General features: G+C 41.3%; 1 protein-coding gene across 1 annotated transcript in view; it reads right to left on the bottom strand.

The window, feature by feature from the left end:
• Positions 1-13276, bottom strand: part of MDN1 (midasin AAA ATPase 1) — a gene marked incomplete in the record, with an annotated part of 346772 nt that overhangs the window by 122346 nt on the left and 211150 nt on the right. Inside the window, 4 exon segments of the mRNA XM_056566109.1 lie at positions 7734-7954; positions 9705-9901; positions 11232-11380; positions 12855-13063. Coding sequence (XP_056422084.1) covers positions 7734-7954; positions 9705-9901; positions 11232-11380; positions 12855-13063 — 776 coding nt within the window.

Consider the following 13276-nt stretch of genomic DNA (forward strand, 5'->3'; position numbering starts at 1 on the left):
GTGGGACATATTTTTTATACATCCCTTCTAAAATTGTAAAAAGCACCTCATATGTTATTCTGCTGTTTGTCCCTTGTTCAGCAATACCCCCACTCAGGCCCTAATTGGTTGTTTGGCCGCTTGACCCAGAAGGAGAGGAGCGCCATTTGACTTTCAGGACATCATTATATGAATTATAGGCCGCACTCCATGTCTGGAAAAGATTTTCGCTGTTAGAACCATACCGTACCCCCACAAGTTGTACCTTTTTTAAAAATACTCCATAAAATGAATTCATTTACAAGCTTATTGAGCATATGGGTCGCAAAGTTAGTATGTCAGAGTTAGATTTGTACAGAACATTTCCCAGTATATATGACTACGTCCTGCTATTTGCGCAGTATAGTAAACGCTGTGTTCACACACCAAGTTTTTTAAATATGGTTACCGTAAACGGTTTTCCGCTAAAAAAACATATGGCAAAAACCGTATGCAACCGTATGACTCCAAATACGGTTTTTCCATGTATACGGTTCCAAAACGTATGTACGGTTCTGTTTGCATCCGTTTTTGCCAACGGTTTTGCTATTTTGTTGGAATTAGTTTTCCAGCAATTTAATAAAGTTACTATTGTTCTATTTAAATTCCTTCTGCGCATGTGTCAACTCCAAAAACGGATTAGAAAAACCGTGTGCAACCGTATTCTGAAATTCTGTGTACGGTTCTCATAGACAACAATTTTAAAAGAACCGCAAATGGTTTTCCAACCGGAGGCAAAAACGTGGTCGACAGCGTTTTTGCCTACGGTTGAAAAATCGGCAAAACTGTATCCGAGGCAAAACGGATGCAACCGTACACAACATTTGGAATACGGTTTACAATGCATTCTCTATGCATACGGTTTCGGATATGGCTGTATACTTTTTTTTGCGGAAAACAGTATACGGTTACAGTATTTGAAAAACGTGGTGTGAACCCAGCCTAACAGATGTGGCAGTTAGTAGCTCTGGAGGGTGGAGAAAAGAAGCAACAATGTTGCAAACACAAGCAAGTTCTCCAGGTGAAAGCGCAGCTGTAGGGCTATATGTCACTTTGTTTCCTTGTTATACTAAAGGATTGTGAATTTTACCTCACGGTATACATGTAAAGGGATAATGAGAAGGTTCTTTTGGAGATTTGTGAGGTTTTACCTCACGGTATACATGTAGAGGGATAATGAGCACCTGAAAAGGGATATGAGATAAAATTATCAATTGGATGATGAAAAAAAAAAAAAAAAAGATGAAAAAGGGATGAATAACGGGGATATGAAAATGTATTAATTAATAATCAAGGGTACAATCTGAAACGATCCTTGATACAGAGAGCGGGTTTCTCAGGGCATGTGTTGCACTGATAACTAGTTTATTTCCGTCTCCCTTGCTTGGTGCACACCAGACATTTTTTGAAGGGTCTGGCTTTTTTGGGGGTGGGGGTATTTCAGAGGGGAAATGTTGGCCTGGGACTATGCGGCTAGCCTGACTAGTTGAAGGCTGCTCATCTCTTTCCCCCTGGGCCTGGCCATGTAACAAATCTTTTATCACCTTTTCTTGGAAATCAAGGTATGTTCCTTGATTCCCGGATTTCTTGAAAAGGATGAAAGAGTTCCAGAGGGCCACCTGTATGAGGAATATGGACAGTTTTTTTATACCACACACGATTTTCTCACTGCGTTGTAAGGTTGAAGTAAGTGGTCCGCTAGGTCCACCCCACCCATATATTTGTTGTATTCCTGTACGCAAGTTGACTTGCGGACCGTTGTAGTGGTGTGCCGTACAGGAATGTCCACACATGTATCTGGATGTATGGTGGATAAGATACAGACATCCTTCTTGTCTTTGAATTTCACAAAAAGCATTCCCTCACTACAGAGGCCCTTGATGTCCCCACGTCTAAGCTTTTGGCGAACGAGCGGTTTGGGGAGCTCTTTTTGATTTCGGCGTATAGTGCCACATCCTACAGTTTTTCTTCTGGACAGATTTTTATAAAGGGGTACACTAGTATAGTAATTATCTGTGTATAAATGATACCCCTTGTCCAATAGGGGATGAATAAGTTGCCACACAACTTTTCCAGCCACGTTGAGGGAGGGAGGACATTTCCCCTCATAAATTTGAAACCCGTGGGTGTACCCAGATTTGCTTTCGCATAATTTATAAACTTTCAAGCCAAAACGCGCCTTTTTACTTGGTATATATTGGCGAAAGCTTGGACGTCCCTTGAAAAGAACAAGGGACTCATCAATAGAGATGTTTTTTTGCGGGGGTTATATTTTGCAAATTTTTCATTTAGATAATTGACCAGCGGCCGTATTTTATAAAGCCTGTCAAAATTTGGATCATCTCTTGGGGGGCACAGGGAATTGTTGTTATAATGGAGAAAGCATAATATGGCTTCAAAACGCCGGCGTGGCAACACATTGCGACACAAGGGGGTATTAAAAAGAGCATCTTCCGACCAATATGACCTCAGGGTCGGTTTTTTAATAATGCCCATATTAAGGATGAGGCCCCAAAATTTTTAAATCTCTGCCTCATTCACTGGGCGCCACACATTTGTTCTTGCGTATTGTGAGGTCGTATTGGTGGCTATAAATTGTGTGGCATATAGATTTGTCTGCTCAATCATCAGATTCATGAGCTGCTGACTGAAATTTTTTTTTTTTTTTTTTTTAAAGTCAGTCTCGGTATAACCCTCCACATTTATATGGATTCCAACATTGGAAGTGAATTCCGTGGGAACCCAGTTACGGACTGCAACGGCAGGTGATCTTTCCCTGCGCTGTTCCTCCATCTCCTCATTGCTGCTTTCACTGGAGGACGGAATTACGAACTTCTCCCCATCACTTGCACTGTCAGTATCCGAGCAGAGTAAAGCAGCTGCCTGTTCTGCAGTGTAGAGCCTGCGGGACATATTTCTGATAAAGTAACCAAAAAACTTTTTCTTATTTATTTTTTGTACTTTTTTTAAAATGCCAAGTAACGCTAAGATACGGCGCTAACTGACGCAAAATTTAATGCTAAATAACACAAATCTAGAACTCAAAATTTTTTTTATTGATTTTTTAAATATTTTTTTTAAAACACTAACGCTAAATAGCGCTAAAGTATGACACTAACTGATGCTAGCTAACTGACGCTAACGCCCTACACCTAACACTAACTATATACCTCGCTACTACTATCTTACTATAATTATGTGTGTATATATATATAAAATGTTATATATATATATATATATATATATATATTTTTTTTTTTTTTTCTTTCAAAAAAATTTATGAAAAAAAATAAAATAAAAAAAGATGGGGACAGGGAATGAAAGGGAGGGGAAGTGGTGCTTGGTGTAACACCTTAGGGGGATTGGGAAAGAGAGGTCTGGAGTATATCTCTCAGACTCTCACACACTAACTTTTCTTCACAGTATCTTCTGTCAGCTCCGATCTCCTTCACATACACGCTACAGAGTGAAAGAAGTTGGAGCTGCAGGACAAGAGCTGCCGATGCGCCGAGATTTGAACGCTGTAATTGGTCTGAACAGGTGACCAATTACAGTGATCGTGGGGCGAGAACCGCTATGATTGGTCCTCACCCCGCAAGCAGAGACCCTCAGCTGTCGGTAACAGCTGTGGTCACGCTCCGGTCACCGGCACATGCAGAGCGGTGACCGTTAGAACCAAGGACTAGTATAGACGTCCTGGTGCCGTAACGGCCGCCAAACAGGACGTCTATACTCGTCCTTGGTCGTTATCAGGTTTAAAGCATCTGTAATATCTCTATTACTCACGGGGACATTTATCATCGTTGCTTTGGTAAGCGCGTTCTATAGGCATTTTTTTCTTGCTTTGGATTTTGCTTATGTGTGACGTATTTATTATACTATCACAGGGGGTTGATAAATTTGGCTCACATAAGCAAAAAAACAATAAGTTACTTTAGAATGCAATTTTTATAGCACACACACGCAATAACCAATAAATGACTTCAGAACACCACTGGAAAACACCACCTCCTCTCCTGTGTTTATTAAAAGTTTTTACTACTTTTCTTTCCCTAAATGTACTAAACAATTTTTTTTCTTCTCATTTCAGATCAGTGTATGCAGAGGACTTCTTTGTTTTCAGTTGACTACAATGACTAGTGTTTTATTTTTTTTATTAATAAAATGCTTAAAGAGGGCTTGTATGGGGAGTTTTTTTTTTTTTATTAAATTAATTTACTTGGTAGTGGAAGAAGTCTTATAGACCGAATTCAGCAGGCTTAGTGTGCGCCCTAAAAAAAACAGCTAGCGCTAACCCCCAATTATTACCCCAGTATCCAATGCCACAGGGGTGCCAGGAAGAGCCCGTACCACGGCCCGGAGCTCAAAAATGGCGCTCCTGGGTCCAGGTGGTAACAGCCTGGTGTTCTTTAGGTTTGGAAGGGCCAGTAACAATGGTCCTCGCCCCCCCTGGTAACGTCAGGCTGTTGCTACTAGGTTGGTATCTGGCTGAGAATGAAAATATGGGGAACCACACGTTTAAAAAATAAATAAATAAATAACCATGTGGGGGTTCCCCCTATTTTCATTTTCAGCCACATACCAACCAAGCAGCAACAGCCTAACATTACCAAGGTGGGCGAGGACCATTGTTACTGGCCCTTCCCAGCCTAAATTACGCAAGCCTGTTACCGCCTAGGCCCAGGAGCACCAATTTAGACGCTTCGGGCCTGTTGGTACCGACTCTTCCTGGCACCACTGTGGCGGTGGTTAGCCTGTTTTTGAGGCTGACTATAAGCCTAGGCTTAGTAATGGATTCTTTCTATTAGACTGCTTCCACTACCAAGCCTGTCAAGTAAATAAAAAAAAAACACGTTTAAAAAACTTTTATTCCAAAAAACACTCCCCCACAAGCCCTCGTTAACCATTTTATTAATATAAAAAATAAATAAATAAAAAGTAGATCATCGTTGAAGTCCTCTCTGCATAAACTGATCTGAAACGCTTAAAAAAAAAAATAAAAAAAATATGATAGCACATTTATAGGGCTCTCCCCTGGGGAGAACGCCCATAAAGCAGTGTTTCCAAACCAGGAGCCTCCAGCTGGTGCTAAAGTACAACCACCATTATTTCCAGACAGCCTTGGGAATGATGAATGTTTTAATTTAGCAACAGTGAGCCTTTAGTTTAGCAACATCTGGAGTCGTGCAGTTCCTAAACTACACCTTCCATGATAAGAGTTGTAGTTTAGGAACTGCGAGACTCCAGCTGTTCCTAAACTACAACTACCATGATGGAAATTGTAGTTTAGCAACAGCTGGATGCACCCCTTTTATAAACTACAACCTCCATGATGGGAGTTGTAGTTTAGAAAAAGCTGGAGGCACCCTGGTGTTAAAATGCCAGTCCGCAACTTCCGGGCATGCCCTTACATTAAGGACATGCTGGGAGTTGTAGTTGCAACTCTTGGGCGGGTGGTTGATACAGGCCGGTGGCCGGGGCAGCGGAGCCGGCCGGCTACCAGAAATATGAAACTACACTGTAATTTCATTTTTCCCGGGGGATGCAGTGATTGTCCGGTTGGTCTCAGCCAATCACGTGTAGTTTCATATTTCTAGGAACCCTCTGCAACCCGGCACCTCATCTCCTCCTCCGTAATCTTAATGTGCCGCTGCCATCCATCTCCCCCTGCTGCCACCGATTCATGCCCCAGCACCGCTGTTCATCTCGCACCCGCACTTCCTCGTGCAAGACTACAACTTCCAGCATGCTCTTACAGTGAGAATATGTTGGGAGTTGTAGTTGTGGCGAATGGTTGATGCAGGCCGGTGGCAGGGACAGCGGAGGCCTCCCAGAAATATGAAACTACACTAATTTCATATTTCTTGGGCGATGCTGTGATTGGCCAAAACCAACCGGCCAATCACGGCACAGCCCGGGAAATATGAAGTTACAGTGTATTTTCATATTTCTGGGTGCCGGCCAGCTCCGCTGCCCCGGATCCCGGCCTGCACCAACCACCCGCCACAACTACAACTCCCAGCATGTCCTCACTGTAAGGACATGCTGGAAGTTGTAGTCTTACAACAAGTAGTGCGGCTGGGGCAAGAAGAGCGGTGGCGGAGGGGATGGGGGTGGCGAGGAGAGATGAGCAGCGGCAGGGTGAGATGTGTCACATTTCCCGCCAGAGCCGCGATCTTGGCTCCCAGCGGGAAATATGAAATCCCGCTCTCCAAAGCAGGTTTTGTAAGCCAGGTCCGGGCTGGCTTATATCTACGCTGCTTTGGAGGCGGTTGCGACTTTTTGTGCGACTTTCGCACTTGACAAATCCCTGACCACTGCAAAGTGAAAACTGAAATCTTCTTAGGTAGGCTCTTTTGTAATTTTTTGCTTACAGCCAAAAGTCAGACAAAAAAATAGCTTAGGCGCACATGCGACTTTTTTAAGCAAAAAAAAAAAGCTCTAAATCCTTTAATAAATCTCCCCCTCGGCGTTGTAAATAACATCATATATTCTGAAAAGTGGACAAAAATTTTTTACGAGAACTGAATTTGAACAAAAAATAGTAGTTCAACTTAAAACAGTATTTCAAGTGTATGTAAGTGAAAGTGAAAAATGTATCCATATATTTCTGATCAACATATCAAGCCAAATGGCCCCTTGCTGCTAATGGATTTACACTAACTTTGTTTTGACAGATTAGAACGCGACTCGAGATCCCGTATTTTCTGGTGTATAAGATGACTTTTTAACCCTGGAAAATGTTCCCAAAAGTTGGGGGTTGTCTTATAGGCCGGGTGTGCTGCAGTCCCCCGCCCCCCCCCTTTAACTTTTAAAACACAGGGGCTGCCGGGAGGTAGTGCACGCAGGAACTATGCTGCCAACCTAACGTGGGGGGGGAACTATGCTGCCAACCTAACGTGTGTATGTGTGTGTGGGGGGGGGGGGGGGGGGGGACTATGCTGCAAACCTAACGTAGGGTGGAGGGAACTATGCTGCCAACATAATGTGGGGGGGGGGGGCGCTATGCTGCCAACCTAATGTGGGGGGGGGGGCGCTATGCTGCCAACCTGATGGGGAGGGACCTATGCTGCCAACCTGATGGGGGGGACCTATGCTGGCAACCTAGTGTGGAGGGGAGGGGGGGGGGGGGGGGGAGGGGAACTATGCCGCCAACCTAATGTGGGGGGGAACTATGCTGCCAACCTAATGTGGGGGGGGAACTATGCTGACAACCTAATGTGTGTGGGGGGGGGGGGGGAAGGAACTATGCTGACAACCTAATGTGGGGGGAACTATGCTGACAACCTAATGTGTGGGGGGCTGCTATGCTGACAACCTAATGTGTGGGGGGCCGCTATGCTGGCAACCTAATGTGGGGGGGGGCGCTATGCTGCCAACCTAATGTGGGGGGGGGGGGGGACTATGCTGCCAACCTAATGTGTGTGTGTGGGGGGGGGGGGAGAGGAACTATGCTGACAACCTAATGTGGGGGGAATATATATATATATATATATATATATATATATATATATATATATATTTTTTTTTTTATACGGCGAGTATATCCCAAACACTATATTGGGGGTCGTCTTATACGCCGGAAAATATGGTATTACAACATATGGCCGTGTAAATATAAGCAATATAAATATAACAAATCGAAACATTGCAGTAGTAAAGTACAAAAAAACTAAAGCAAAACTTTAATAAAAAAAAAACAACTAGCAACTAACCCAGTTCAGGTGGAATTTTTTTTGATAAATGGCATAGCCAGCGCATCCTCAGTATCCAGTCTAATGAAGTTGATTTCTCAATGACCAATTGGACAGAATGTTGAATAACTAAAGGGTCATCCATCCAAACACCTTCCATTTCAAATGCATTAAAATTTAGATTATCTGTATTGGATGATTTTGCAATCAATTCAAGGTCTTGTATAACCAGTGGATTTTTTCTGTAACGGATTAAATAAAAATTAGAATGAATTATACACAGTTAAGAGACATCAAATTATTAACAATCTCAACTTACCAAAAATGCACAGATGATTGTAAGCATTGTTAAGCATATGGAAATGGAATTCCGGCACTATTTTTATTTTAGGTTTAACTGTCCTTTCCGGAAATTTTTCAGGATAAGCTGTCCTTGTGTGTACACGAGTAGCAGAACTATTTCAAGCCATAATAGAATCAACCTATGGCATTATCCCTTGGTTATCCCGCTGCAGGCACCATAACCAAGGGTCAGCTTTCCCTAAGCTCAGCTGCATGGTGGAAGCAGACTAGCATTTGTGATCGCTCCCATGCACTACATAACATACCCAAGCCACACAGGATTTTGTTTCCTTACCTTTGATGCTGCAGCAGCATATAGAGAAGTATTAAGCATGCTAACCCGAGAATCTAGCACTTTCTGAGAGACAGTGAAGCTTGGTTCACAATACGGAAACCCAATGGAGTCCCATTGCCATATAATTCCGATGCAGTGTACACTAAGAAATTTTAGCCACGTATACTGCACCACCCAAAATTTCTTCTTGTCCATTCTTTTCTCTAAGGACGGCAATCTCTATGTAGTCCTAGCACCGACTACTTTGGCAATGGAATTTTTCCATCCAGAGCTTTAGAAGTGTACAAGTAGCCTAAGCCTGCAGAGTCTGTGTCTCTCCCTGCATGTCCTCTCCTCCTCACTTATCTACACCCAGCCCCCCACCTCTCCACAGACTTCTATGGGCAGTTGTAGCCTGATATTAGTACAGCTGAAAACCTCTTTGCTCTGCTTAAATCAGATTCCCCTTAGTATGAGCAGATAAAAATAAAATAATAGAAGGAGGAGGAGGAGGAGGAAGAAAGCAGCCTTGTAAGTGCAGATGGAAGCATGTTACTCTGATTGTAATATATCTTAAATGGACACTGTCAGATTCAAAAACTTTTATATGTTGTACATCTTGGGAAAACATTTATCTTTCTAATATACTTCATAAGAAAATGTTACTTCCTTTATATAAAAATCATGGCTTTGTCAAAGCTGAAGCACAGGCATAGACAAAATCCAGTAAGTTAAAGTGGACTAGCACTCCTCTGTGCTCTCTCCTGTCTGATAGGACAGGAGAGAGCACAGAGAAGTGCTATCAGAAAGGAGAGAGCACAGAGGAGTCCTATCAGACAGGAGAGAGCACAGGAGGAGTATGATCAGAAAGGAGAGAGCACAGAGGAGTCCTATCAGACAGGAGAGAGCACAGAGCATTGCTACTTCACCCTCACTTACTGGACTTTGTCCATGCCTGTGCTTCAGCTTGGACAAAGCCATGATTTTATAAGCCATGATTTCTCTAAAAAAATAAAAATAAAAAATAAAATAATGAAATAACATTTCTAATATACTTCATGAGAATGTTAATGTTTTGCTAAGATTTACAACATATAAAACGTTTTTTGGATCTTATAGTGCCCATTTAAAGTTTCTTAATTGTGCGTGTACTATTGATTTACCCAAAGTTATTTGAAACGACATTTAGGCTTTTATTACCATCTCAACAACTGTAAGGCAACTTAAACATATTAGCATTAAATGTCAACACATACCATCCAGACAGACACTAGAAAGGACACTCAATTTGTGTCTAATGGACCCTTATAAAAACTTTCAGCATGGATGTGAGAGCTAAAATGTTTAAAGAAAACATTATGCGATTGGGGCTTTACCTGTTTTTTTTTAGGCAATGTCTGTTCAGAATGTAAAGCAAGACTTGTCCATCTCTCAAAATAGTAGATAAGATAGAGTCCTCAGCAGAAAGGATCGCATCAGGCACTTTATCAGGCCACAATCCAATAGATAACAAGCAACCTTTATTTGAGGATTTGAGAGCACACACCTGACTTTGAATAATATCTTGCACTTGCTGGAACAGAAAGGCATTAGTTGGTAAGAAGAAATAGACAAACCAATCAAAATAATGCTGAGGCGTTTAAAGAAATATTAATTGGGAAATCTAAACCATGCTGATGGATGTGATAACCAACAAATAAAAACATTCAAACTGGAAGGTAAACAGGATTCCCTGCAATTGAAATGAGATGATAATGTTATGTTCACACGGTAGTAAGGAGGGCTGGAGGGCTTACCTCAGTTCCCTGGTGTCCGTGGCTCTGTCATTGATAGAGCCTGGCTGGACTAGGCTCTATCAATGGATCGCAGAGCACAAAGATCAATGGAGTTCAATAGAGCTCTATTGATCTGCATGAGGAATCTAATGATTCCTCCTAAAAATCCCCTAAAAGTGTAAAAATAAATAAATGTTTTTATAAAAGTTTAAAATGACACATTAAACCCTTCAATATTAAAAGTTCAAATCACTCCCTTTTCTATATAAAAGGAGAGGTAATTTAACTCTTTCCCAACCCCATTTTTTTGTTTAAAGTCCCATACAAGTAAATGGCAAATATATATGTTACTGCATAACTTCCAAAAAGCTGGAGATATTTCCATAATACCTAATAGTTAAATTAACACTACTCCCATATATGAAGGATGGGTTTTTTGTTTCAGGTCCCATACAAGTGTATAGGAATTCTAGTACCTTACTCCACAACCTTGGCTCTGCATCTCCTGGTGAATGCGTCAGTCACTAGCAAGCCACACCCTCCCCGCATTTCAAACCTCATCTCGCAGACATAGACAACCCTTTATGCCACACCCCTTTTATTTTAAGCTTACAATATCTTCATCACAACGGGGTCAGAAGACGGGGGGTCAGAAGACGGGGGGTCAGAAGACGGGGGGTCAGAAGACGGGGGGTCAGAAGACGGGGGGTCAGAAGACGGGGGGTCAGAAGACGGGGGGTCAGAAGACGGGGAGGGGATTTGGGGTAAGGATATGAAGAGAGGATATGGGGTCAGGATTTAAGGACGGGATATGGGGTCAGGATATGAAGAGAGGATATGGGGTCAGGATTTAAGGACGGGATATGGAGGACAAAACCTTCCTCCTTTGTTGCTTCTTCACCCCCACAAGGATTAGATAGGAAAAAACGGGAAGTGCCGGGTACTCAGCTAGTTTGTAATAAAATCAGCAAAAACTGGAGACTCATTAGCAAACAGAGTGAAATACTTAGAAAATGGAGCTCTAAAACATGTACAGTTGAGAATACAGCTGACCATACACTTTTGATAGCTGTTGGCAAACCTATTTACAAAGTGCACCAAAATGACATCTAAATAAGGAAAACTTACCTTTTGGACTTCAACTGTAGTTTGTGCGTAAACAAATGATTCAGTACAGGCCTTTTGGAAAGCTAGTTCAAGGTTGATTCCTCTTTGTAGCTGCTGGGATGTCAGAACACCAGCATGAAGTAAGTAAGAGAGAGAACTGCATGGAGAACCTAAAAATGATGTGCGCAATAAAGAGAATATGTAAACAAAGTTGACATAAATGAATATAAATACTGATATAGTATTTTGGACTGGTTTAATCTCTTAAAAAGACACAGGACATTTTGGGCTTTAGGACATACTGTAATAAACCAGACAGTTACAGACATGCTGAAACCAAATATGCTTATTATAAAAAAAAATGTTTACACTTTTTTGTAAAATCAAAATGTATAAGCATAGCACCGATCAGTATAAATTGTGATCTACTTCTTTGGACTGCCAAAAGACCAGAGCAGAAGACTGTATCAGAAAGCAGGTAAGGAGAGCTCCAGCCACCGTCTTAGCTCATTGGACCCTCACTGTTGTGCCATAGGTACTATGATGAGCTTTACTATGCCTCCATTATGCTTCAGATTCCATGATCTCTATTGATCACGGCATGTGAAGGGTTAATGGCATGAAGTGTTATCGCTGATGTACGCTCTTAACCATAGAAGCCGGGACTTGCTTCATGTACAGCAGGTAGATAGCTACTGCTATCAGAAGCTGCCGGTAATGACAGACAACTGAGCTGGCTCCAATGTCTATCATTTAAATGGTTAAATGCAGTGATCAATAATGATCATGGCATTTAAACATTAAATGTCGGTAATCACTGGTGTCTTGGGGCCTATCGGCAGCTCCACAATGTAATTGAGGGCTGTTGATGGGTCGTTATGGAATAATGGGGACTTGCCAGTATTGTAAAGAAAAAAAACAAAAAACACATTTGGTATTGTTGCACATGTATTTGTCCGAACTATTACTTTATTACATTCTTCATCATGCATGGTCAACGGCAAACAAATTCCAAACATCAGAACTGCTTATTTTTTTTGTTCACCATACATCCCAGAAAAAAAACTTAATAAAAACTGATCAAAGAGTCACATATACACAAAAGTAGAGCTGGGCAGTATGACCAAAAATGTTTATCACTGTATTTTTGTAAATTATGGCAGTTCCAAGGTATTTAACGGTATATAACCCCACTCCCCATCATGTGATGGGCGCAGCTTTATTTAAATTTTGGTATTCGTATGAACCGGTATACAGCCCAGCACTACACAAAAGTAGTTAAAAACTAAAGCTCATGGTGCAAATAAACCCTAACACAGCTCTAAGCAATAAAATAAAAAGTTATAGGGGTCAGAACATGGCAATGAAAAGTTTTTTTTCCACCCTAAAATGAAACAAAAATTATTTAAGTTTGGTATCATTGGAATCATACTGACCCATAGTATAAAAATAGCATGTCAATTTTACCATATTGGGAAGTTAAAAAAAATGATTGTGCCAATAAAAAGTACAACTTGTCCTGCAAAAAATAAGCTAGCCAATAAGCTAAGAAAACGCAAACCAAACAGTGCTGGGTCAAGAAGGGGTTAAAGAGGTTAGAAAACAACTTAAAATGATAGAAAACAAGTCTCAGTCTTTTCTTACCAATTACCATCTCCTTGATCTCTCTGTGCACTTTTATCAAAGCATTGCATAAATTATCTCCAATCACACCCAGGCTGTTCAATAATGTCTTAACATCGTAAGAATCCAAATGAATGTCATCACTGCTTTCAGAGATGTATACTTCAACACCACGATTCCTCATAGCTCTGGAGATTTCCCCATGAGAAGGATCCATTGTCATGAACAGTCTGTTGAAAAATACTTAACATTTAAAACATTGAAAACATAAGAAAAGGATTCTAGTAATCAAGTCAGTGAAAGCTAAACCTTAGAGAGAAGCATGTGCGACCATCATACCAAGCACTTTAGAGAATTCCTATAACTACAGAAGGTGAAGATCCCCTTCAGAGTCTGCCAATTTTAATCTTTTTTCCTCTTTCAGTAAAACATATGTACAAATA

This window comes from Hyla sarda, chromosome 3, assembly GCF_029499605.1.
Source record: "Hyla sarda isolate aHylSar1 chromosome 3, aHylSar1.hap1, whole genome shotgun sequence".
Classification (NCBI taxonomy): Eukaryota; Metazoa; Chordata; class Amphibia; order Anura; family Hylidae; genus Hyla; species Hyla sarda.